The 24,828-nt window shown below is 44.7% G+C and overlaps 4 protein-coding genes across 14 annotated transcripts; 1 reads left to right on the top strand and 3 right to left on the bottom strand.

Moving 5' to 3' along the window:
* Window positions 1-88: 88 nt before the first annotated feature.
* Window positions 89-7,800, bottom strand: cyp20a1 (cytochrome P450, family 20, subfamily A, polypeptide 1). Of its 2 annotated transcripts, none has more exons than XM_081710279.1 (13): window positions 7,697-7,800; window positions 5,730-5,779; window positions 5,472-5,638; window positions 5,028-5,173; window positions 3,900-4,067; window positions 3,695-3,773; window positions 3,181-3,296; window positions 2,826-2,880; window positions 1,781-1,901; window positions 1,486-1,597; window positions 1,218-1,282; window positions 885-974; window positions 89-550 (listed from the first exon to the last, which is right to left on the bottom strand). In XM_081710279.1, exons 1-13 carry the CDS (start codon window positions 7,709-7,711, stop codon window positions 400-402), a joined length of 1,335 nt encoding a protein of 444 aa, XP_081566405.1. In that variant the 5' UTR covers window positions 7,712-7,800; the 3' UTR covers window positions 89-399. The 2 variants fall into 2 exon arrangements, with proteins under 2 accessions (XP_081566405.1, XP_035381012.1); XM_035525119.2 differs by lacking the exon at window positions 7,697-7,800 and adding an exon at window positions 6,994-7,209.
* zp2l2 (zona pellucida glycoprotein 2, like 2) lies at window positions 7,299-9,885 on the top strand. Its single transcript, XM_035525074.2, has 9 exons — window positions 7,299-7,886; window positions 7,970-8,163; window positions 8,379-8,476; window positions 8,583-8,740; window positions 8,883-9,072; window positions 9,169-9,313; window positions 9,396-9,471; window positions 9,548-9,664; window positions 9,740-9,885. The coding sequence occupies exons 1-9, from the start codon at window positions 7,523-7,525 to the stop codon at window positions 9,865-9,867; spliced, it is 1,470 nt and encodes a 489-aa protein (XP_035380967.2). The 5' UTR covers window positions 7,299-7,522; the 3' UTR covers window positions 9,868-9,885.
* Window positions 9,886-10,002: 117 nt separating this feature from the next.
* tmem237b (transmembrane protein 237b) lies at window positions 10,003-13,744 on the bottom strand. Of its 4 annotated transcripts, none has more exons than XM_027026550.3 (14): window positions 13,606-13,744; window positions 13,388-13,438; window positions 12,775-12,806; window positions 12,621-12,634; window positions 12,324-12,401; window positions 11,982-12,107; window positions 11,758-11,851; window positions 11,469-11,629; window positions 11,133-11,259; window positions 10,765-10,956; window positions 10,604-10,677; window positions 10,385-10,472; window positions 10,188-10,309; window positions 10,003-10,120 (listed from the first exon to the last, which is right to left on the bottom strand). In XM_027026550.3, exons 1-14 carry the CDS (start codon window positions 13,624-13,626, stop codon window positions 10,059-10,061), a joined length of 1,242 nt encoding a protein of 413 aa, XP_026882351.2. In that variant the 5' UTR covers window positions 13,627-13,744; the 3' UTR covers window positions 10,003-10,058. The 4 variants fall into 4 exon arrangements, with proteins under 4 accessions (XP_026882351.2, XP_081566406.1, XP_081566407.1 ...); XM_081710280.1 differs by having other exon boundaries at window positions 12,775-12,825; window positions 13,606-13,702; XM_081710281.1 differs by lacking the exons at window positions 12,621-12,634; window positions 12,775-12,806; window positions 13,388-13,438; window positions 13,606-13,744 and having other exon boundaries at window positions 11,982-12,137; window positions 12,324-12,404.
* Window positions 13,726-24,731, bottom strand: mpp4b (MAGUK p55 scaffold protein 4b). Of its 7 annotated transcripts, XM_081710270.1 has the most exons (21): window positions 24,089-24,730; window positions 23,814-23,909; window positions 23,360-23,489; window positions 23,025-23,137; window positions 22,844-22,921; window positions 22,540-22,626; window positions 22,301-22,432; window positions 19,057-19,138; window positions 18,765-18,850; window positions 18,601-18,672; window positions 18,264-18,478; window positions 18,101-18,156; window positions 17,936-17,953; window positions 17,678-17,698; window positions 17,445-17,480; window positions 16,872-17,045; window positions 16,279-16,359; window positions 16,035-16,128; window positions 15,471-15,579; window positions 14,731-14,865; window positions 13,726-14,491 (listed from the first exon to the last, which is right to left on the bottom strand). In XM_081710270.1, exons 3-21 carry the CDS (start codon window positions 23,424-23,426, stop codon window positions 14,306-14,308), a joined length of 1,842 nt encoding a protein of 613 aa, XP_081566396.1. In that variant the 5' UTR covers window positions 23,427-23,489; window positions 23,814-23,909; window positions 24,089-24,730; the 3' UTR covers window positions 13,726-14,305. The 7 variants fall into 7 exon arrangements, with proteins under 7 accessions (XP_081566396.1, XP_081566397.1, XP_081566395.1 ...); XM_081710271.1 differs by lacking the exon at window positions 23,814-23,909 and having other exon boundaries at window positions 24,089-24,731; XM_081710269.1 differs by lacking the exon at window positions 24,089-24,730 and having other exon boundaries at window positions 23,814-24,073.
* Window positions 24,732-24,828: the final 97 nt, after the last annotated feature.

Raw genomic sequence — 24,828 nt, 5'->3', positions numbered from 1 at the left:
GCAGGCAGGGTCGCTTTACATAAACACATCAACGGTTACCTAACTCCTGCGACTGCTATGATAATTCTGGAACAAACAAAAAGGTGGATCATGACTGAAGTCTTTTTTATTAGCAAAATGCTTTCCCCTAAAGGGGAATGTATGTGAAAGCGCTACACGAATCACTGTTATTGTAAAAAGAGTTCTGATCGCCAATAACATAACATTCTAAGGTATTTTAAATCATTTTGGACTGTCCTTTGAATAGCGACACCGTTCACTGCCGACGTTATGATCAACAGATCCATTACTCAAGCAAGTCTGTAAAGAGACACAAGGGCATTATGCGCAGGGCTTTATGGTCAGGAGCGTGTCAAAAGTTAACCCTTTGGGGTGCAGGTGAGGCCGAGGTCTGCTGGGTCAGTTCCTCTTGCTAACTGTGATCCAGGTGTCGTCCTTGGGTCTGGTCACAAGCTCATACCTAGATTCCACCACTTGGCCCTCCACCCTGTGCAGACGTAGCTTCTGCACCAGTGCACTCAGCAGGACTGCAGCCACAGTGTATGCAAATCTGGGTGAGGGGGGAAGGCACAAAGCCATTACCACAGATGTGATTTCTCATTCTGGTGAATCTTTTCATGATACACCTGCTACACCTGTTGTGTCACCCAAATTAATGTCACCAAATAAATCTGAACATGTTTAATCAATATTCATAACTACCAGTCTTCCCACTAGTCAAACAATTCCAGCAGAACAACAATTCGGAATAAAATCATATTTAAAGTTGAATGCTGCAAAAATGGCATTAGTCAGTTATAACTGTTGCAACAATATTAACAGCAATAAATGAAATTATGCTGCATGTCCATTTAAGTTATTACAGATGCTGTTTGTCATCGTACCTAAGTTCAGGGCAGGCCTGATTTCCCGAAAAGCCCAAAAGAGAGAAGCTCTTCATAACCGATTCATCAGTAAATCTATCTGGATCAAACCTGAGGAAACAGAGACACATGATCCAAATGTATAGAATGAAAACTACTATTTTATGTACATTGACATGCGTGCACGCACCCATCTGTATGGTAATACCCATGCTTGCACACACACACACACACACACACACACACACACACACACACACCTATATGGTAATATATATGTGTCTGTATGCACACACCCCCCTGCACCTGTATGGTCATGTCCACATATCTGTAGACACACACGTGCACACACACCTGTACGGTAACGTCCACGTGTCTGCATCTTGAAGCACCACGCCCAGAGCATAGATGACCAAAGTCTGTTTCACAAGAAAAAAATAATAAATGTCAGACACTGACTAATGTTAGAATCAAACGTCTTGGGCCACAATACTGTACCCTTTCATGTTCCGCTTGACTTTTCTCCTTCTTCCTCACCTCTAAGTGCAAAGGAAGTGAGCTGCACTCTGTGTGTGTGCGCCCCCCCATGCACCTGCTAGACTGGCATGCATAACCTACTCACCTCTTTAGGAATGACGTGCCCATCCACCTTTCCTTCCACCTCCTGCAGTCTGGCGGCAATTGGGGTTAGTTTGGCAGCGCGTACCGTCTCGCTCAACACCTGCTGACAGTACCTTCAGAAACAGTGTTACTATGGTTACACAGCAGTACAACACCACTCTCTACTACAAGCTAACCTTACCCATGTATGAGAAAGAGAGAGAGAGAGAGAGAGAGAGAGAGAGAGAGAGAGAGATCGAGAGAGAGAGAGAGAGAGAGAGAGAGAGAGAGATCGAGATCTATGGCTCAGAACTGACCTGAGCTGGGGAATCTTGTCCAAGGAGACAGGCTCATCCCCGAGCACATCTGTTAATTCCTGGTGCAGTTTCTCCTGCACTGTCTCCGAGACGGAGAGAAAGTGCACGGCCCAGATGCACACTGGGAAAAATCAGGACAAAGGCACAGAGCTCAGCGCAAACCATGCCCAGAAAGAATGAGCTGGGTGAGCAGAGTGAATTGGAAGAAGAGTGAGGCAAAAGTGAAGTGTGAAAGCAATAGATATTTCCAGATAAACAAGGCACTCAACACACCCCAATTTTACAAACAGCCAACAGCCGATGCACATAGATGAAGGCATGTAACCCTGTTGAGACAGAGCTAAAACGGTTGGCGAACTTTTGATGAAGCTCCAATTGCTTAGCCTATATCATCTCCTCACCCCAGTCAGTAACAAAATGCCTCATAGTGAACCCTCTCTCTAGCATCCGACAGGAACCAGCCTTAATAATGTCTACATATACACAAACAGCAGGAAGGTATTGCAAACAATTACAAAAAAAAAAAAAAAAAAAAAAAAAAAAAAAAAAAAAGATACATTAAACATTTATTCTCTATTGACATATTTACAGACCAGAAAGTGTAAAAGCCACAATAATCTTCCTTAGACTCCCTCTTTGCCCTAAACTGTCCTTCAGCAGTGAACCACTTGTCCAATATTTCAAACCATAACCATGTACTCTATGTACTAATGTTACTTACATTTCTGATGTCCTGCATATACTGACTGGGTTTCGTTTACACTATCCTACCCTCCTTTTACTTACTATTTAATGTCTACACACACAACTCCAGCTAAATTATACTTAAATTATAGCCAAACTATATTTTGTTATTGTGAAGACTGGGGTATACGTATTATGACAAAGCTGAATTGATGTTGAATTGAAGCAACTATAACCAAACTGTTGCAGCAAGCGGAGATTTTAAATACAGGGCTCCCTGCAACAAATTGAAGTGGAAGCCCACTGCAGCCCCACAGAGAGGGGGCGGGGGGGCCACAGAGGGGAGGGGGGGGCTGCTTACGATTGGCAGTGATGACACAGCCAGCCAAGGTGAACACCATGCTTTCTTCCATGATCTGGAGGGGAAGAGACGACACACCAAACCTCGTTCAAATCAAAAATCTAATTGCATATCATCATCATCATCATATCAAGAGTAATGAAGGTTTCTGTTTGGAGACTGATTCAAGGATGTGAGATTTGAGGTCCTTTTAGGATGCATGGACTTTATTTTCAGTCCTAGAAATCATAAATCAAATGAAGTGACACATTGATTCCAAATCCATACAAAAAGGAACTTGTATGCAAGTTAACTGTTTATGGTGAGACTACTACTGAACACCGAGACTCTGTAGTGGCGTGGGGAGTGATGTCACCTGTCTCTCTGACAGTTTGGCCTGCAGTAAAGAGTCCATGAAGGTTAACTGGTTAGAACCACGTCCACTGTTCTCTTTAATAACAGACTTCAACACAGATTCCATCTCAGCCAGTGCTATAGAAAACACACACACATATACACACACACAATGAGTTTGCTTGAATTAACTATATTTAAAAAAAACAACAACAAAAGAAAATGAGCCCTTGCAACAACAAGAAAAAAAACAAGTCCATTTTCTTTTCTTCTGCATATTCTACAAAATAAAAACAACAAAGCTCATTGAGAGTTTAATATTTAAACCCACACATGAATGAAGTAAGCCAAGTGTAAATAACGCATATTTAGCATTTTAATGTCACTTTATTGTAAAAGTTGTACAAAATCAAAAACTAAAAGTAATTGATTACACAAAAAGGGGACATGGCTGATGTATGGTGTTCATAGCATGAGCTCAAATGTTTCAAAAGCAGTGGCACATTAGTTGTTCATAAGCGTCTGCGCCGACTCACCACTCGCATAGCAGGCCTTTCTGCTGTAGCTCTTCTCCAGAGAACCATCCAGAAAACCTTTACCGATCTCTGACCAGATCTGCTCATTGAAAAAACACCACAAACACATTTTTTATACCAACATGCAGTGCTGTACTTTGCAAAATATAGACATAATATACAGTAAAATATATCCAAAAATCAGAATAAGTACTTATCTACTCACAGCCTCATGGTTCTTGCGGAAGCGTATGACTTCAGCATCATCCGCAAAGCGAGCGCCCATGGCCATCTGAGTGACAGCCTTCATGGCCAATCCCAGCAGGTGAGCGCAGATGGGCGTGTGCTGTGACTCCGGATACGACTCCCATTTTCCGACCAACTCTTCAACCAGCTGCAAACACAAGAGCAAATAGGCTATGGTCTCCAATTCCATGACTGCTCTGGGGCATTAAAGCTGCCATTCGTTAACTTGGTGGACAGAAATAAATGTGAAAGGTGTGTGCTGTGGCACAGCAGGGGATGGAACATTTTAAACCCACCAGTGCAGTGCAAGGTCTCAGCCCAATTTGTCTTAAAACTGCACTTCCACTACTACTTCCCTGGACCTGCTCTTCTCGCAAATGCAAGTGCAACGTGGTACGGTCCTCACCTCAGGCAGGCACCAACACGTGCCCGGTTTCCCACGACAGGACCACAAACATCAACCCACATAAAATATATCTCCCAATTACTAACTAAAATCCAACTAATTTAATTACTTTTCATAAATAAAAAAAAACAATTCTATTGTGACAATTATTTCATCAGACAGTTGGTGTCATTATGAATGGAAAATTATAAAGTTATAATCACAATTGTGTAAATCTTCATTTTATTCTCATCACAGTAAACATGGAGATTCATCATCATAATTATTGTTGGTATTGTTATAATTATTATTACGGTACGATTGTTCTCTGAAGCCCACAGGAAGTTTCCTGTATGATCTGAGCCACATCTTTCCAGGTGAGTATAATCTCAACACACTTGGGAGAGGTGCTTCTGGTGCCAGACATGTTGCCGTGGCAACTCTGTGCTTCCCTGACAACCATGTCTGGTTCCTCATCTGTGAAATTTTATTTATTGTTTTTTTTGCGCCGCTATGATGAAATTGTCGCTGTACTGCACCGGTCACGAAAATAGCAAACAGCGTTTCTGCCAGCCCACACATGGACATGTCTGCACTGCAGTCTTATGCCTTACTACTGCACTGGTGCCATGTCCACAAATACACAGTCCCGTGTGTTTAAACTGACGGGGATGGGGACACACTACCCAGACTTGGATGAGTCCAACTGCAGTAACGCAATACCTTGAGCAGAAGAGGAAAGTTCTTGTCCAGTGTTTTGTTAATAGCTCCTTCATACACCTTCTTCCTCATCAGTGCTTCTGTGACCGCCATGCCTGTTCCAGACTGGTAACCAAGCAACGATTTGAGCATCGTTTCAAAGGAATCCGCTTCGGAAAAAAGCAAAACTAAATATAAATCACATCAGACAGTAGCAAAAAGCCCCAGGTTTAAAAGGAAGGTGTAGAAGCTATTAATGTCATTTTATTCTGATACAAGGATTTTTTTTTCTTGAGGCGCATGTTGAATCTACAAGTAAAATGAGCTGGAATACATTAAAAACATTTTTTAAGTCAGTGAGAACACTGTAGTGTACAGGCAAACAGCTTTGAGCACATACTGGATCTCTGATGTCTCGGCTGGATCTTCGCAGAGTGAAATAAAGTTTTCACACTGGTTTATACTTACTGGTGCGGTTGGGGTTGATGTGCTGTCGCAGCTGATCGACAGAGCCAAGGCTGACCACCGGCCTCCGGCCAAACCAGAAAGATGCCACTGAGCCAAACTGTTCATGGAGACCCACCAGGAACTCATGCAGGCTTCCCTTGTTCACGATGTCCTGAAGGTTCCCATCTCTATAGAAGAGAAGACACTGAATAGAAACTGCAGGTCTGCGTGGGAGACATGAGCAGAAAAGCAACTGTCCTGTGTCTGCATGTTACTTACTTCTCCTCAGTGGGGTTCAGGCCAGGTACACCTGAGGCACACCTTGAAGACTACAGAAATACAACAGCAAAGCCATTAGAAGTTGTGCCACTAAAAGGTAAACACTTCCTTAATGTTCTCTTGAAGCTGGGAGCACTCAACAGGGTGTAATGGATGCAATGTGGGCTGCTGACATAAAGTTAGCTTGATATTCACTAGACATTTGTCAACTTTGAACTTGAATAACTCCTGACAGCACCTAAACTATTAACAGAATGACCAAGAACAGGGGAAAGAGAAGGACACAAAACTTATTTTCAATCATTTCAACAGAATTTTTAAAGAGTTAGAAGCTTTAAACGATCATTTTTAAATTGGGCATCATTGTCAAAGTGATTCAGAAGCATAAACGAATAAATTCAATACATGATTCACGGCACCAAAACCAACACTTGAGACATCGTAATATGAACAACCTTTGGATTATTTCCACATTCATTTTTAAAATTCTGGATTTTAATACCATTTGAATGACATTAAACATGCACACTGCGCTAAAATAAACTGTAAATGGTGAATCTGACAAATTATGCAGACGTTCTTGGAAACTGAATATTAATATCTTTTTAACATTGATTTTGTGTTTATTTTTAATTTGAATACCGATCAAGTCATAACATACAAGACGAAAAAAATACTGTAAACGGTGCAACTAGGTCCAAACTCCACGGGTGATCTCAGGTCTGTGTGATGCGTTTGAAATGCTACTGAAACCCAAACCTTCCGTGTAAAGTGTGTATCAATATCACATCCAAACCCCAAATGTTGTGAACCATTAAAAGCTGAACCACTTAGTCCATTTTGGTATTGTGCGCAACGTCACTTGAATACAACTGAGAGTCAAAATAAATGCAAAACTAATGTAAAGTAGACATGTCATTACGTTGCATTTAAGTGCGCAGATGGACCGGTTTGCAAACTAACTCTGGTTATATCTATAACGTGCATCTCTTTACTAACTATTGTAAATAACTTGTATAATACAGCTAGCTAGCCAGCTACTTGCTTTGGGTTCCAGAAAGTTCAATTTCTCCAAAATAGGCCGCAAAACAAAAAGCAAAAACCTTCATCTCAACAAAAAGCAACTGAAGGTAATAAACATGTTATCGAGCTAACCCAGCTAGGCAGCGCATCCCAAGGGCTGGGATTAAGCGATTATCTAAAATTAGTTACAGATCTAAGCAGAATAAAACACTGCTTAACTCAGAGAAAGCAGAATCCTTACCGGATACAAATACAAAACAGCACCGACCAAGATCACAACAAACGTCACCGCAAATATGACGAAGTCCAGCATATTTGCGCCTCTGATTGTGGAAGATTCTTCATAAATGTGTTAAATGCGCATTGAGACAGATATGATCGCTTGGTCGTCTGACCTGCAGCGCTAACTGTGATCTACCCAGTGGACCACGTCTACAACACATGGACCCAACCCACGCTCGGCAATCCATTAGCCAAGATAAAACATCCGAATACCGAGAGAATCGATGACCGGCAGACCATATATTTAAAAAAAAAATGCATACACGCATTTATTTACTGAAGTAAATTTAAATAGAAAAATAATTGGATAAGTGCGTCAATTAGTGCATCTATTCAGCATATTTTGTATAAATAAGTGTAGAGTTAATCACCACGTTGACCTTTAATTGCAAGGTGGGGCCAAGGCTCATTAGCCTAAATTACCCTTTAAATATTTCCCAGCAGACCGCGTTAGCGATATGCTTGTTTAATCTGAAGTGTTAGACAAGATGCTGGGTGCTACGATATTGTTTTTGTTCAGTTATTCCATGAGTGTTAGTAATGCCCGTGATCCAAACGCTCTGCAAGTGCCCCAGTACTGGCCCGGGGTTTTATCGGTGAACCAGCCCCCGCAGGTGGCCCAAGCGGGGTACCGTGGCCACCCAGCGCTCCCAGGCCCTTACCAACAGGCTTTGCATGAAGTCCCAGCCGCCGCTGATCCCGCCCAGCGCTGCGAGGTGGCCGAGTCGTCGCGGGTGCAGTGTGCGGAGCCCGGCGTCGACGCCGCCGCGTGCGAGGCGCTGCGCTGCTGCTACGAGCGCAGGCGCTTCATTCTGCCTTACCACGGGCCCATGTGCTATTACGCGCGGGCGGGTGAGCACAGTGCAGCGGGCGGGTGGCTCCTCCTTTAGACTTCACCTTTTGTTACCGTGTTCCTCTTTTGTCTGTGGTTTCAGTCACTGTGCAGTGTACCAGGGACGGCCAGTTCGTGGTGGTCGTGGCCAGAGACTCCACGCTCCCTCGGGTCGACCCGGGCAGCCTTAGCGTGCCGGGGACGGCGCCCGCCGGGGGCTCGTGCGCGCCTGTTGACGGCAACGTGGACTTTAGCATCTGGCAGTTTCCTGTCAGCTCCTGTGGTACCAGCATGAAGGTGTGGATGTCTGCTTTCATCAAAGTGGGCCTTAAAGTCTGGTGAACAGGCTACTATAAATGCAACTAAACTGCAGCCATGCCAGTGTTGCTCTTAAAATTTGGGTGTTCCTGTACAACATGGCTGTATTTTTGTACAATATTGCTCCCTTCAACCACTTTGTGTAGCATTGCCTATAACTGCACTGAATGCTCTTGTTAATGCTTTGTCTCCAGATGGAGGGTGACGATGTTGTTTATGAGAACATGATGGTATCTCTGTATGAGGTGGGAATAGGCGCTCGAGGAGCAATTACAAGAGACAGTTCTTTTGTGTATGTACCCCTTGGGTACCCAAGTACCCTTTACCAGCTCAGGTTGCTAGGGCAATGTAATGCTACAGGGAGGAAAATGAATGGCATAACTCCATTTTTCCTGTAGGCTGATGTTCCAGTGCAAGTACCTGGCCACTGCGGTGGCCAGTTTGGACGTGCGCTTGAACACGCTCCCCCCTCCTCTCTCAGTCTCCCGGTACGGCCCTCTGCGGGTAGAGCTCAGGCTTGCAAATGGCGTCTGCGCTGCTAAACAATGTTCTGATGGTAAGTGAGTGTCACTAAAAGCAAAGAAGCTCTCAAACCTTGGTGGAACTGATTGGTTATGCCTGAATTGAGGGCAGAGGGAGCTATGACAACCGTAGTTAACGTGGATCACTAAGGGGTCAAATCTCCATCTTCCCATTAGCGGACATGTACAGCTCGTACTACACAGAAGCTGACTACCCTGTGACTAAGGTCTTGAGGGACCCGCTGTATGTGGAGGTGCGCTTGCTAGAGAGGACCGATCCAAACCTCACCCTTGTGTTGGACCAATGTTGGGCCACATCCTCCCCAGATCCCTCAAGTAAACCTCAGTGGGACCTACTGGTTGATGGGTAAACATCTACCATTGGTATTCAGAACGGGTGTTTGCTTCAGATTGGTTGGCCTGGTCTAAGCTTGCTTTTTTTCTTTGCTTCTGTGCCTCCCAGGTGTCCGTTTACAGATGACCACTATCTGGTTACACTTGTTACAGTTGGTCCCTTTTCTGGCATGCAATACCCAACTCACTATAAACGCTTCATTGTGAAGATGTTTACGTTTGTGGAGAACGCCCTCCTTCCTCTACAGGAACAAGTATGGCTCTTGTACTGGATTAACCGCTTTCTGATCTGAAGGGGGTGGTATGGGCTTGTAACTGACTTTATTATTTCTCTAGGTCTTCATTCACTGTACCACATCCTTATGTGAGCTCTCTGCTGTGGAGTCCTGCACGACACACTGTGGACGGAGGAGTAAGCTGAACTTGAACATCTTAAATAATACCAGTTTCTTGCATTGGCTTGACCAAATGCAAACCTTGTTTCCCAGAGAGAACAGTTTCAAGCCCCCTGGATCCAGAGAAGGTTATAGTGTCCAGTAATGAGGTCCTCATCGTCAGTGACTTGCCTCTTCTAGCTAAGAGCCAAGCAGACAACAACTGGGAAGGTAAGACCTTTAATCCAACTGTCTATTCCTTTCAGCTAGTACAAATGAGGTGAAGGACTGTGCTGTTCTGTCTAGTGTCTCCAGTTTTCAGCTATGGGCTGGCTGGTGTTGCTCTAGCTACGTTTGGCATTTGTGGACTGCTGGTGACCATCCTTAAACCGAGGTTACGACGCCACCCTTGCCTTCACACTACAAGACTATAACCAATAAACCTCTCAGACCTGCTTAAGTGCTGGGCTGAACCCAGTTGCATCAGTGCACTAAATGGACAATGTCTGCACTAGAATGGGCAGAGCATCGGTTTCCCTCCAAACAAATAAAGCTGGCTTGTCACACAGTGTGGTATTACAATTTATTTACAGTCTTCCATACAGGAATAAACAAGTTGAACATCTCAGGCGGTGATGATTCCTTTCTCCATTTGAGGGTACTCGATATCCATTGCCATCAAGAACTCTGCACCAAAAAATAAGATGTTTAGTCTCAATTTCTAAATTGGGGCAGGGGGATTATGCAGACTCACCCTCAGTGTAATCCACAGCAGGGGAGGTGGACAGCAATATCCAGGCTAAGCCCACTAGAAGTGTGACCACCAAATGTACTATGATCCAGGGGTACAGCACTGTGTGTTCAGAGCCAGGTTGCCTGAGAGGGGAGATACCAAATATGTTGAAGCTTTGAACAGACTGTTTTCTATGCTTGGGGGTGGGAGAGACTCACCATAGAGAAGTATTGATACTAGTGTAGAGATTGATGCGATCACTGGTCATCTGCTGACTGAGACACAGGACCAGAGCAGAGAAATACACTAAATGAGAATATACACACACATTAGTGCACTAGTAGGGATGATGGGTTCTGTGTATGTTTTAGCAAAGGGATGTGATTGGTGCACCTGCTTTTAAAAAAAGGGAAAAAAGCAGCACCATGGAAACTCACAGAAGGAGGCGAGTGCTACTGGGTCCAGGGTGAGCAAACTCCGCATGCCTACTGATGGTTTTGCCAGGTTCACTCTGGCAGAGAGAGGGCGGTTCGCATCAGTGTCAGTAACGATCCAGGAACTGGAGCTGCATGACTACACCTGGTGCTGGATACCCTACCTGTCAAAGGCTGACACGGTGCTAATGGCCAGTAGGAAGTAAAAAAGTGCCTGTGCGGGGTACGCCAGCATGCAGTACTGCTGAAGTAAGTTAGGCAGGGTGCTCATCTGCTCCCCTGCCAGAATATACAGCACAATAATGTTCCATGTGGCATAACCAGCCAGGAAGCCATGGGAGAACAGACCCATCACCCTGCAAGGACCAGAGAGCAGTTAGGAATATAGGCTACCATCACTGTCAAAGGAAAATGAAAACAAATTTGTGTTGGGTGTAATTCGTGAGATGCATTGGATTCTAGGATGCCTGCAGAAGTGTGCTTGTCAAAACGATGTGTGCTTCATGTTTAGAAGATATTGCATCGGATCCACCTGAAGCCACGGTGCACTTTCATGGACACGTCTCTGGTGGTCCAGGTCGACTGGAGGTCCAGGAAGTTCTGCTCTACTGCATCATTGATCTTGGTCCGGTCTACACGCTCAGCTGGCTGAAAACGACCTGGATGAATACGCTTCATGTTCACACTAGAAAATCTTTGTGGAAACACGTAGCTAACACTAAACTGTTAATGCAGGCTATAGGAACACAAGCCTTGTTTTTAGAATAAGGACTTTTTTAAGTCTCATTTTAAAAATGCACAAAAATGCCCCTAAACTTAATCTGGGTCTGAAGAAGTGGATGTTGAGCCCTAAGATATGTTAACATACGGTCCCTCTCGATGAACACTTTGGATACTGGCTGACTGGTCCCCTGAGGGGCGGAGAACAGAGCATGCTGGGGGATCGGAGGCTGTGTGTCAGTGATGATGTCATCATCTTCAACAGCCAACTCATCATTTGACTGAGTTTCTGTCACTTTAGGCTTCACCCTGTAGGCAGAGGGGCACTGCAGTCAACCCTAAACGTTTTTCAGCTTAACAGTATAGAAATAGCACTTTGGTGACATGAAATGTCTGGCTACGATTATCAAGACAGTCATCAATTTTAGATGACTCACTTCCTCCTCTTGGGTTTCCGTGCCGGTTCCTCTTCCACGTTCGGATCTGGGACGTCATCGTTCAGGAACAGGCCGGCCTGGTCGCCTTCCAGATCTAACCAATCGTGGCACACCATAAATCACCCATTGCCACATGCGTGAACTACCAGCAGATCCAGGGGACAGGTGTACTGTTGCGTCTCCGCATAGAGTTAGCTTGAACTGTTGTGTGATGTCAGTTGTACCGGTAATCTGGGATTTCTTCTTCTTTTTCTTCTTCTGTGGTGGGTTCTCAGGCGGTTCAGGGCTCGAGCGTTCCTTGCTCTCTGACGGACTGTGAACGCCCATCTCAATTCCCCCATCTCCTGGAGCTAAAGAGCCAGGTCACACACCTTACACTCCTGCTACACAAGGCATGCAAGTCAACCCACACATGCCGGTTCGAGGAACATTACATCAAACCCTCTGATCTGCTGTGAGCATCAAAGTAAGTGACCAATCTCAGTTTTGTATTAGTCAATAAGACTGTGAGACAAAGTTGAGAATATTTAAAGTGGTTGATCAGGCTAGATCCCATGTGGTCTCACCATGAAGCACGTCGAGTCCTTCTGGGTCCACTTCACGTTTGGGCTTCTTCTTCTTAGTCTTTGGAACTGGCATCTCATCTGGTCAAGAGAATCACAGGAACAAACATATTCTAGGTTTTTGTTGTTCAAAAGTGTATCATTTAAAACATAAATGAACTTCACTAAACTGCACAAAGCCAGTGACTGCACAGACACTAAACTAGAACCTTTTTTGACCTAAAAACAAAAAAAAAGCAAAGTGACCATGTTGTGCTCTGTCCTGAAGTCACTCATGTGGTAGTAACGTGTGGTACTGACCTGCTGAGTCTTGACTTCATCAGTGAACATGTGTGAAGGGGAAGGAGAGAGAAGAGGGAGCCATTAGCCTGCTATTCATGTGTGTGAGGGGTAGTACTGTGATTGTAACTCCCCAATCACCTCCACACCTGTAGTCAGTGGTGGAGATGCTCACCTTGGCAAGGACGGTAATGCACGTGGTCCACGCTGACAAATAAAAAACAAACTGAGAAGAAGAGCCTTAGATGACATGCGCCATTACTGTCTTTCACCGGAGACATGTACAGAAGCAGACCGATGATGCTTCTTATAACAGAAAACACTTAAACACACTCCTAACTTCTACCAGAATAAAAAGTGGGTGTGTGTATGGACAACTCACCAGTAGTTTCTTCTCATTCCCAATTAAGTATAAGAGTGAGACAACATAATCTTTCCAACGCACATGTAGCTGGGATTAGAGAGCTAAATCAAGTTGCAGGATTACCCCAGTAAAGCACGCAGCTAAGTGCGACCTTTAAGGTGTTTGGAGCAGATTTATACGCATATGCACATTCAGGACAGTGGGGAGTTGTAATTGGCCTTCACTGTTTGCCTGGAGTTCTGGTGTCTAGAATTCACTGTGATATTTGAAACCATTTGGTAAATGTGTTTATAACAATGCACCAAGCTACGAGTGTGCTGACTATATGTTATAGTGAGTAAAGGTAGGAGCAAAACTATGAGTGGATGTTTGTCAGACAAAGCAGGAACGACCTTCCACATTGAACCATGCAAGCAAAACTCACTTTCTGTGCATGTGGAATTGGCGGGAGGTCTCTTCGTCTGGTGGACTGAACCTAAGTGGCATAGCAAAAATACTGATCAAACCTGAGCAAGCAGTTTGTAAAATATCTACTCAAAGCAACGCTGGGTGATTAAGCTAAGTTAGCTAACAGCTAGCTATGCTTTCATTAGCTCGGTTAACAAGCGATTTAAAGCGACGTTAGGATGGCATCTTACTTACCTTCTCGTTGTTTATGTCCATGGTATTTTTAGCTTCAAAACCAACGTCAGCTAATGATTTAAAAGTTTAATTTCGCCTGATTGTGGTAGTAATGAACTGTAATAACAAGGAATGCAGCGCTTGTTTGTTGTCGTTGGATACAAGCCGTTTACTTCCGTGTCACAGTGCTCGTATTAGCTGCGCACATGATTGTTTTACTTTAAATCCCGAATATAAACGCAACTCCAATAAACCTCCAATAAACATGTTCATGATTTATCCTGAATTTGGTTATCAGAGCAAATATGTTCAAACGTTTAGGAATGCTCTACTTGTAGTAATGTTTAAAAATAATATTACATTTTAGATCTAACAGTAGGGAACCGAAGTTTGAATCAACATCCAACTTCCTTCATAGCATCACATAACAACAAAAACACTCAAAATAAAATTCATTTTTGATGTCCTGATTTTATGAAACATATACTGTAGCCTACATCCCCAAACAGTGGGGTTTTGTACTGCCTATGTGCTGTATAACACAGAAGTGTCCAGGTCTTAAGGGTCTCAGCACAGACCAGAATGTTGTCCAGAGGTGGTTTGTTTAACTATAACTCTGAAATGATTCATCAGAGTGTATAACAATTCTATGAGTGAAATCTTTTGGGTTAGAAAAAAAGAAACACTTTCTTGTTTCTTGTCTCCTGTCCTCTGCTCAGTTCTAGGGGGTTGGTCTAATCCATGAAGCCGGCACCCAGTGCGGTTCCTCCTGAGCTCTTCTGACTGCCATCAGTAGCCGCACGCAAGACGCCTGCAGGCCGCCATTCACGATTATGCAATCAAAGAACTGACGGTACTGCTGCTCCATCCAGCGGCCTGCCTCCACAATCTTCTGAAAGTCCTCATCCTGAGAGAGAGAGAGAGAGTTTTGTTAACAGGGTATGCTACAGGGAACAAAGCACACAAAGGACAGGTCAGAAATTAATCTCGTTTATTTAAAATGACTTACTATTTTAAACAATAATTTTATTTTACTTTATATTCATATGATTTTTTATCATCTAAATGACCCAGTTGGCACATCATTCCCCTTTCTCCAAATATTTGGAAATAAAGGTTCCCAAAAACACTGATGACATCACTCACTTTATAGAGTTGGCTGGTGTAGGAACCGGTGATGAGCTGCGAGTTTGTGCGTGTTTGCTTCAGCTGATCTAAAGGAGGAGGTTTTATATAGATGATGTACGCTCTCAGCTCACGTGTCCGGACTGACTCAATAGCCTGGGGAGAAGACAACCGGCAGAGCAAACCACTCACACTAAGGCAGAGATGGTTCTGTTCGCTGATCCGCTCCTTAAAGGCCCACGCTAGTCCAAATTCTTGTTATGTCCCAGCTCCCAAGACGCCTTATGAAACTGAGCATTGTAGACTTTCTAAGTTCACATTCAAGTTTAGTTATTTTGGCCATTTTTGGTATTTACCCTGAGGTGCTCCAGTTATTTTCATGACATGCATGTGCTTCACTATTAGAAACAACTTTACCTCTTTCCATCAAATCATCCTTCATATCTTGAACTGTATAATTAAAGACAGGACAAGCAGATCTTGGACCAGATCCTTGATACAGCTTTATGGGCTATGGAAGGATATCTGACTGTAATGTACACCTCTAAAACATGTAAATAATTGTTTTACAAGGTGTAATGTTGTAAGAGTGTATTAACTAATATCTTTGTGTGCTGTGGGAGCATATATTACCTTAAACTTTTCCAGCTTCTCACAAACTGCTGTACAAGTATACATACTTTATTGTCATAGGGCATACTGTTATTATATAGTTATGGGCCCACACAAAGGCTTAGTGTTAAGTACACATGTTGGCTTACATATGGCTCGATGTCAATGACGCAGATCTTTCCAGAAGCTAGCACAGCCTTCACTGCTTCCACGGTGGTGCCATAGAGGTGACGTCTGTACTCCCCATACTCCAGAAACCTGAGCCAACAAGTCCACGTTACAGTCACTCCAACCGTCCCGCCGCACAGGCGAGACAAAAATGAGACAAAGTGTATCAGGTTCTCAGCTGTACGAGACAGGTGAACTTGGAAATGAACTGGGAATGTGAGTTTCAGACAACTCACGCACATTGCATTTGAAATGAAACAGTAACTGTGGTGTCAAAGAAGCAGAACACCACAAGTTGCTTTACTGGCCAGTTACTTCCAGACCAGCCTGACGGTACATTTACAGCGTTTAGCTGACACTTTTATCCAAAGCGACTTACACTTATGACTGAGTACAGCTTGAGTAATTGGGGGTTAAGGGTCTTGCTCAGGGACCCAACAGTGGCAACTTGGTGGTGGGACTTGAACTGGCAACCTGATTACAAGACAAGTACCTTAACCACTGAGCTACCACCGCCCTATTATACAATAGGTATGTATAACTACCTATTGCTGTACAACATGTTCTTAAACTGGTCCCTGCTGACGAAGTGGTACTCTCTCCCTGGCAGCTCGTGGCCCCTCGGGGTCCTTGTGGTGTCTGTATGGGAGTAACGGGTGAAAGAACAGATGAAAACCACGACAGCACGGCCCTCTGTGTCCCTCTCCACACAGCAGCAAGCTTTCTCAACAGCAAGGATCCCAGACATGTCCTTTCAGCCAATGGCGTGCAAGGGTGGTTGACACGTACGTGGTGTGGCTCCCTGGTAGGTCTGTGGGCTGATCTCTATCAGTCTCCTGCGTAACTCATTTACTCCAACTCCAGATGGACCTTAGAGAGTAGCACACACTCCACATTACACCCCTGATCACTGAGAGAGTCGCATACGCTCCACATCAGTGGCATCTTATGGTTGTTTTCATGCTATCTTGCCTGAATGTAAACTTTTCCTTAGATGTTTGGCATATAATGTTTGGCCTCGGTGAATACAGTAGGAAATTAAAAAAGTGACTAACAATGACCTTTTGCATATGAGTTCACACTGAGATCAGTGTGCATTTTCATTTAAATATATATTTAAAAATGTATTACCTTATAATGTGCACACAGTATATGTTATGGCTGGCCATTACAATGTTTTATAATTTCATGGTTACGCAAGGTCAACAATCAAGTAGATTGACTTTAGTTTCAATATATCCACTTTCAATAGCCGAAACCTGTTCCAGAAATAAATACACAGTAACAAAACATACAGGGAAATATAAAAAATGTTCTAACACGCACACGCACACACACACACACACACACACACACACACACTCACCCCTGCACAGACTCACCGAGCAGGGCAATGAGGCGGTGCCTGTCCTCTGGGGGGCGCTGGTAGAGCACCACCTCCTCATAGGGCCCGGCCAGGGTGTTGTAGAAACTGCCCTGGCCACAGGCGGAGCCGAACAGTCCCCTACCCTGAGCCCCGCGGCGACGGCACAGACGTAGGCTCCGTTGGAACCCAGCTCAGGTGATGAGAAAACACACACCGTCAGCAGAGCCACAGCAAGCAGACACACAGCTGGTACATCTTTATGATAGCAACCAGAAACATGGAAAGTTAATACTGCCATAAAAATACACAAACACAGCAAATCAATAAAGTTTTGATTCCAACCAGAAACTATTTGTACTGCTGTCATAGCATAAATACAAAAGAATGTAAAAGAAAGAAGTAAATGTCTTGTCATTGTTGACAATATTAGTCAAATAATGTTACTGTCATTAAAAATTCTGGTAATGAAACAATATGATTTCTGAAATTTAAATATAATGCAGTTATGCTAAAAGGCATAAAATGCAAATGCTTTCCTGATCACCATTCTCGCTGTAGTGACGATATGTTAAACTTGTAATCAACATACCCAGATAGAGTCCTTGGAAGTTAAGCTCATTCTCCTCTGAAACCAGAGAAAACCCAACAAACATGTCATGCGTTCAGCCAAAAGGAGAAACTAAGGGTGGCTGTGAAGAGTGAAGCGTGAACTTCCCCGTGCACTCACCCTCTCCGATAAAACGAAGTTATTGGTTGCTTCTAATGTATTAGCTTCAACAGTTATCTTGGATCGTCATTCTACTCTAAAAACAAAGGGCTTACCAGATTCAAACGCTTGTCCATCTATGAAAAATCAATTTAATTAGATGAGTATTGAAATTCTAACCTAATTTTAAGATGTTATATTTACACAGCAAAATCCAAATATCCACGGTTCTGTGAAATTCACATCTATAGTCATTATGTCATCCTCTGAGGAAGGAGTGAGACATGGAGGAGGGGAATAAAAAGAGACAACTCAAGCCCCTAAAAAGAAACAAGCGGCAACTCGTTTCTGCAACACCAATAAACCATACTCACCTTCATGAGTCGCGCTCACTTCAGATCAGCAGAAAGACAAAAAATAACATCTGTATGATATTATAAAGTGGGACAGTGATTGTCATGTCAGCGATAAGGGAAATGCACAGTTAAACACTCTCTCACACACACACACACACACACACACACACACAGTGCACTCACGGGCTTGACTACAGGTGTGAGATTTAGGTTGCGACCACCAGAATTCTCTCTGCTTCCTTTACACACAGAACCAGATAGAAACAAAAAAGAAAAATGTAATTACTGTGTCATTTGTGACTTGTGCAATCAAGTCAGCTTTAGCTCTTAACCCCTGAACCCTGACCTCTTGAGTAGATTGGCCGAGGGGACGAGGCCGGCACAGGTGGCACTGCATGGCAGTTTCCTCGCCTGCCACCAGAGGGCATCAGTCTGGTCCACTATCTCCAGCAGGTCCCCCTTCCTGAAGGCCAAACCAGCATGTGCACAGGGGATGGCTGGGTCCTGCCACGGGTTGTAGTGCACCAGGGCACGCACATACAGCTGGGAGGGAAACATCAGCTGTGACGTGCACACACATACACAAGGGCATTACAAGGACCTACACCAATGTGTGTATAGGCCCGCACAGCACACTTATACACACACACATATGCACACAATCACAGGTAGTTTGGACTCACCATCGACTGGGTGTTCACAGGCCTGTCAGCGATGGGGACGACTTTAAACGTGACGGCTCCCTGGGACTGGACCTGCAGAGAGGAAGCGGAACCGGTCAGGGTCAGGATCAAACCGGCGCTTAGCCACTGAGGCAGACAAGTGGGAATGTAACAAACGGTCAGACCAGTATATGTATGATCTGCTCCGGTTCCAATCCAAACACGGCATGTCCGTTCACCTCAACCAGTCGGTCTCCAGCATACAGGAGGCCTGCAGCGTGGAAAAGAGTGCACAGAAATGATATCACGCACCAACAGCCTAAGACATTCACAATCAGACAGACTCTTAATACGTTAACAACTTTATGAACCTGCTGACATGGTAACCGTCTACTTCAACACCTTTGCCAACAGCAATACGTACAGGCAGAAAGGGGGAGCGAGAGAAAGTGAGAAAGAGAAGCGATGCTGTCTCACCACTGCGGTCAGCCAGCCCTCCATGAATGACCCGAGCCACGTAAATCTCTCCTGTCCTTTCATCTCTCCGTATAGTCGCTCCCTAAAAGGCACAGAAGTTAAAAACTACATCAGGCCAAAAGGAACACGGATACTTAAACTCTTGAAGGCATAAATGTAGGTAAGCCATGGCGGGAATATGGCCAGAAGTGTTTAATAAAAGTTGTCCTCAAAGTAGGTGATGATGATGATGATAAGGATGATAAAGATTAATAAAGTGATGAATCCGTGAGAGTATGAAAACACAATGCGAAGGGAAAAGTGTAAAACGCTGAAGTGAGAAAGTGATACTGTGACCATGAAAACCACGTTTCTTTTGTACAGAGAGATCTCCTATATCGTGGGCCACATAGTTTTTGGATGAGCAAGACAACAACGTGCCATTGGTCATGTCAAACTGTCTGTCAGCACATCTGCATGGAGACAGGGATAGTGGGTAAGGTCTCCCTCCGCAGCGGTTCGACCCAGCCGCCAGACACACTGGCACGTGAGCCCACACTGCCAGCTGGTCCCATACACCACAGATTGTAACGCTGGTGCTATGATGAGCCCTCTGTAGTAATACCAGCAACTGAACGCAGATGGAATCACTCGAATTGAAACTCTGAGTCTTACCCCTTACCAAAAACAACTGGGCAATGGACAGAAGTAGTGGACCAACTGAAGCTCCTGTCCCAGAATGCACTCCTTTGCCAATGCACTTTTCAGCTCCCAGTTTGGAGCAGGACTGAAGGTTGGCTGGTACACGCTTTAGGTAAGATAGAAGGTCTACATGTGTGCTATTGAATGCCACTGGAGTTCCTGCTCAATGCACAGGCCTTCATTTGGATCTCTCTGGACTGGGACAACGCAAGGGGTCCCAGTGGCTGCGGTTTGGCCTCAAGCTGTCTTCTTTCAGAGGACACAGGACGACAACCCCCCACCCCCACCGTCACGTCCGCAGACCTGAGCGTCCCCCGTTTCCAGAGCAACCGAGTCACTTCCGGGTTTTCGTCGGTCTCCATGGTTCCGTGTCTCCTCCGGTTTGGGTCCCCCTGTTCCGAGTTTGTCCCTTATTGCATTCCCATGAAAACCCCGTTCCTGCGTCTCTGGTTAGATCGCGTTAGTCCTCGCTCTTGGCGCGTACATGTTTAGTATTTTCCCGTTTGCTCTCGCCGCTCGTTTCTATGCACTTTCTCTGCGTGCTCCCTGGTTAGTTCCCCTCGCTGTCTCTGTTGCTTTCCATGTTTAGCTCTCTGCTGTTCGCTCGGCTATTGTACTCTCACTCTGTGTTTCTTGTCTACGCTGCTTTTGAATGTTGACTTGTTTGACTCCGCTCTTTTCTCGTCCGGTGTTCTCCCTGCATGTTCTAGGTGTATTGATCATTGTTGTTCTCCGTTAGTCTTTCTTTAGTGTTTATTTCCTTAGTTGCATACATCTCGCACTCACCTTGTTAACCCGTTATTGCTGTCTGTCCTCGGTTCTGTTCTGTAATTGATGTTTGTTTGTTTGTTTGTTTTTGTTTATTAAACCTATTATTTATTTATTCTATTCTACACTGCCTGGCCAAAAAAGGTCACCACCTGGATTTAACTAAGCAAATAGGTAAGAGCCCCCCCATTGGATAATTACTGCATGGGTGATTGTTTCAGCTGGCAACAAGTTATTTAACCCTAACTGATGCAGTGAGTAGCTTCTCATTTGTTAAACAACCATGTCGAAAGACACATCCTGTGGTCGTGGAAAAGACGTTAATCTGTTTCAGAAGGGTCAAATTATTGGCATGCATCAAGCAGAGAAAACATCTAAGGAGATTGCTGAAGCTACTAAAATTGGGTTAAGAACTGTCCAACGCATTATTAGAAAGTGGAAGGAGAGTGGGGAAACATCATCTTTGAGAAAGGAATGTGGTCGGAAAAAAATCTTGAATGATCATGATCGGCGATCACTTAAACATGTGGTGAAATCAAATCGTAGAAAGACAACAGTGGAACTCAGGGATATGTTTAATAGTGAAAGTAAGAGCATTTCCACACGCACAATGCGAAGGGAACTCAAGGGATTGGGACTAAACAGATGTGTAGCCTTAAGAAAACCACGTGTCAGTGAGGCTAACCGGCAAAAACGGCTTCAATTTGCTAGGGAGCATAAAGATTGGACTCTGGAGCAATGGAAGAAGGTCATGTGGTCTGACGTGTCCAGATTTACCCTGTTCCAGAGCGATGGGCGCATCAGGGTAAGAAGAGAGGCGTCTGAAGTGATGCACCCATCGTGCCTAGTGCCTACTGCACAAGTCTGTAGGGGCAGTGCTATGATCTGGGGTTGCTGCAGTTGGTCAGGTCTAGGTTCACCAATGTTATGTGCCCAAAGAATGAGGTCAGCTGACTACCTGAATATACTGAACGACCAGGTTATTCCATCAATGGATTTCTTCTTCCCTGATGGCACGGGCATATTCCAAGATGACAATGCCAGGATTCATCGGGCTCAAATTGTGAAAGAGTGGTTCAGGGAGCATGAGACGTCATTTTCACACATGGATTGGCCACCCCAGAGTCCAGACCTGAACCCCATTGAGATTCTTTGGGATGTGCTGGAGAAAACTTTGCACAGTGGTCCAAATCTCCCATCATCAATACAAGATCTTGGGGAAAAATTAATGCAACTCTGGACAGAAATAAATGTTGTGACATTGCAGAAGCTTGTGGAAAGGATGCCACAGCGAATGCGTGCCGTAATCAAAGCTAAAGGCGGTCCAACGAAATATTAGCGTGTGTGACGTTTTTTTGGGCTTTTTTGGCCAGGTAGTGTATTTGTCAGGCTCTTTCTGGCATCCCTTGTTGGTCCCGTTTCGCGTAACGTCCAGCGTGTCGCCACTTCGCAAGTGTGTTTACTCTTCACACCCCTCCCATGTTACACCCCCAAAGCCAGCAGACATGAGAGGGAAGGAAGGTTTTTTTGTTGGGGTTTTTTTTTTTGTTTTTGTTTTTTTTTAATTCCTTGCTTGGAGTGAAATAGATATATGAGACAAGTGAGAAAAGAAAAGATGAATGAAAATGGAACATAACTTACCTGAACATCAGCACAGAACAAAGAAACTTCACATACGACTTTCATGAAGGCCCAGTGACGGTAGAAGGCACAAGAGTGATTTTGAGGAGCTGAACTCGGCAGACGATCCGAGATGAGCCGAATGGGTTGTGTTTTAACGTCAGACGGCGCTCACCAATGGCTGATTGTTCTTGACCAGGCAGATGATCCTCATGGCCTCCCCGTCCACAGGCAGGGTCTCGGGCAGCGGGGGCAGCACAGGCTCGTAGTCCTTCAGGCCCACCACGTCATGGACAGAGAGCAGAGCCTACTCCCACCACATCAGAGGTTCATGTGACCCCCTAGAGCTGTAGTGCACTACACATTGTCTAAATGTACACCTTTTTTTTAATTAATCATCACTTAATCACTTACTACCTGTAGGTGGGGCTTTGTTAGGAGGTTGTGGAGCTCCGCAGCCTCCTGGGAAGGGTACGGCAGGACCTCCAGATCTGACACAATCTGGAACAGGATGAAAGCAAAGAGTCAAGAGCTGCCCGGGTGCCGTCCGTCGGCGACAGAACAGCGTCCGCTAAAATGAGGCGTTCAGTATTCGTGCTCGTGCTGAATACCCGGCTTTGCACCTCCGAAGAGTAAAAGTTCGCGACATTTTCAAACTAGCCTCTGGAACTGAAGCAGCGCTGCTGCCAGAGACGCCGAAGACGTGGGGATTGCTAACCTCGAGTGAGAGCCCGGAGACGCAGGAGAGACAGACCATGGCAGAGCTGCTGAGGTACCGCTGCAGGCAGTCATATACCTGCACAGACGGGGGAAAGGGAGGCTTTACTGGCTCACTGACGCAGAGTAGCGTACAGAGTAATGTACTGAGTAACGTGACTGTGTTCCACTGACACGCTGACCTTCAGCAGAGCCTGCAGCCAGGGAGCGTGAAGGAGCACCTGCAGGAGCTCTGTGTCACTGCCCACAGAGTCCCTCAACTCTTCCATCACGTGAGACGAGATCTGTGCCAGGCCTGTACCATGCATGCATACACACAAATGAGCATGCACATGCGCACACAAACGCATATACGCGCATGCATGAATATGCATGCAGATTCACTTCAGTGAATACATTTGTTGACCTAATAACAAACTTATACTCACACTCCAATTGTTCACAACCAACCATACACCACATACTGGACTATATGAGTCTTATAAAGGTTATTCAGGCCTCCTGTACTGCCTCTTACCCATGTCTCTCATACTCATTCCATCTTGACCCAGGGGATCTGGCCCAGGTTCCATAACTGGCCTCATAACACAGAACCTGGACTCGCTGGGGTCTCGACGGCTTCCCACTCACCTCTTGCTCAGCCACACCTGTACAGAACAAGCTGGACCATCATTATATGGCAAACACAGCCTTACAATGTTGTGGTTCTGGTTGGATGGGTTTCAAACTCCCATGTTAGCATCAGTTAACTATTCCATTTATCCCACACTGTCAGAATCTGAAAACTTTCTTCTGATACATTTTGGAATCGAGTCAGCGTCGTGAGGGGCCTTGTACATTTTGGCTTTGCCTCATTGAGCACAAAACCAGAACTTTAAAAGCTTGGCTTGGTTTAAAAGATTCTACAAAGTCCCAGGCATCTGAAGTGGAAGAGTCACAGTTAATCTGCAACAGAGAAACATTTCAGGCACCTTTTACAACAGACGTAATCACAAAGCAGCTTTAAAGACGTCCGAGTCCGAGCCCCGGTGAGCAAGCCGAGGGCAAGAGAGGCCAGCAGAAACTCCCTAGAGCATGAGGAAAAACCCTTGAGAGGAACCAGGACTCAAAGGGGAGGGGCATCCTCCTCTGGTCGACACCAGACTCCACAACAGCAACAACATAAACAATACAGAACAACAATAAGTCATGAGAACAAGTATGCAACGGAAGTCTACTTCGGGTTGCTAGAAGCTTCTCCACTCACCTCCCTCTCCCCTCTTTTCTCACACGAGCTAAGTTCAGATGCTGGGCTCCAGGACGTGCTGGCTGGCTCAGAGTGGAGTAACGTCATTCAGGCGTGCTGACGTACATGCAGTGACAGTGTTCCCCGGGAACAGAGGGGAGTAATCCCTGTAAATCCTTCTTAATCCCATGCAAGACGACTGAGAGAGGGAGAGAGAGATTTTAAGAGGAAAAAAGCTTGAGTAAGTGAACAAGCAACTTAAAGACAAAGAGAATGAGAAATCTACTCACCCACTATCAGGGATGAGAGTGAGTCTGAGGAAAAAGCACTTCTATATGACTGTACAATGTATGTGCACGCGCACACACAAAATGCCATTATAAATATTCTTATTACTTTTTGACATTAACACATGTAATGTAGTCACTCGTGTGAGGAGGTCAACCCCTATCACAGTTCCTACTTCCTGTGTACTCGGTGATCAGGCGTAGTGCAATCCACATATGTCTTGATGCCAACATGGTTACAGCAGCAACTCCCAGCTAATGATGCAATTAATTCATCATTAAGACATGTTCAATGAGAGCAGGAGTGTGTGTGAGGGAGGAGAGATTTCACTACCACAGTCATTTCATTGTACACCTCATTCACATCAATATCATTTATTGTACACACATTATGTAAAGAAGTAATACACAATAACTTTCAAAAAGTGTTTTTGTTTTGTTTTGAGATTTAATGCATTTGAAATGTGACCGCGA

This window comes from Electrophorus electricus, chromosome 3, assembly GCF_041902795.1.
Source record: "Electrophorus electricus isolate QZ-2024a chromosome 3, ASM4190279v1, whole genome shotgun sequence".
Classification (NCBI taxonomy): Eukaryota; Metazoa; Chordata; class Actinopteri; order Gymnotiformes; family Gymnotidae; genus Electrophorus; species Electrophorus electricus.
This window is presented reverse-complemented; position numbering and strand designations above follow the sequence as displayed.

What these genes read in the sequence shown, in the direction of transcription:
- cyp20a1 (XM_035525119.2), bottom strand. Translation starts at nt 7,065, where the DNA reads ATGCTGGACTTCGTCATATTTGCGGTGACGTTTGTTGTGATCTTGGTC. An exon ending in ACTTTCCTCTTCTGCTCAAG is followed by an intron (nt 4,068 to 5,027) that starts GTATTGCGTTAC and finishes TTGTGTTTGCAG; the next exon opens with CTGGTTGAAGAGTTGGTCGG. An exon ending in GACAAGATTCCCCAGCTCAG is followed by an intron (nt 1,598 to 1,780) that starts GTCAGTTCTGAG and finishes CTGTTTCTGAAG; the next exon opens with GTACTGTCAGCAGGTGTTGA.
- zp2l2 (XM_035525074.2), top strand. Translation starts at nt 7,523, where the DNA reads ATGCTGGGTGCTACGATATTGTTTTTGTTCAGTTATTCCATGAGTGTT. An exon ending in GTGCTATTACGCGCGGGCGG is followed by an intron (nt 7,887 to 7,969) that starts GTGAGCACAGTG and finishes CTGTGGTTTCAG; the next exon opens with TCACTGTGCAGTGTACCAGG. An exon ending in TGGGACCTACTGGTTGATGG is followed by an intron (nt 9,073 to 9,168) that starts GTAAACATCTAC and finishes TGTGCCTCCCAG; the next exon opens with GTGTCCGTTTACAGATGACC.
- tmem237b (XM_027026550.3), bottom strand. Translation starts at nt 13,626, where the DNA reads ATGGACATAAACAACGAGAAG. An exon ending in GAAGAAATCCCAGATTACCG is followed by an intron (nt 11,852 to 11,981) that starts GTACAACTGACA and finishes ACGATTGGTTAG; the next exon opens with ATCTGGAAGGCGACCAGGCC. An exon ending in TGCTGTGGATTACACTGAGG is followed by an intron (nt 10,121 to 10,187) that starts GTGAGTCTGCAT and finishes TTTTTGGTGCAG; the next exon opens with AGTTCTTGATGGCAATGGAT.
- mpp4b (XM_081710271.1), bottom strand. Translation starts at nt 23,426, where the DNA reads ATGAGGCCAGTTATGGAACCTGGGCCAGATCCCCTGGGTCAAGATGGA. An exon ending in CTACCAGGGAGCCACACCAC is followed by an intron (nt 16,129 to 16,278) that starts GTACGTGTCAAC and finishes ACTCCCATACAG; the next exon opens with ACACCACAAGGACCCCGAGG. An exon ending in ACACCAGCCAACTCTATAAA is followed by an intron (nt 14,492 to 14,730) that starts GTGAGTGATGTC and finishes TCTCTCTCTCAG; the next exon opens with GATGAGGACTTTCAGAAGAT.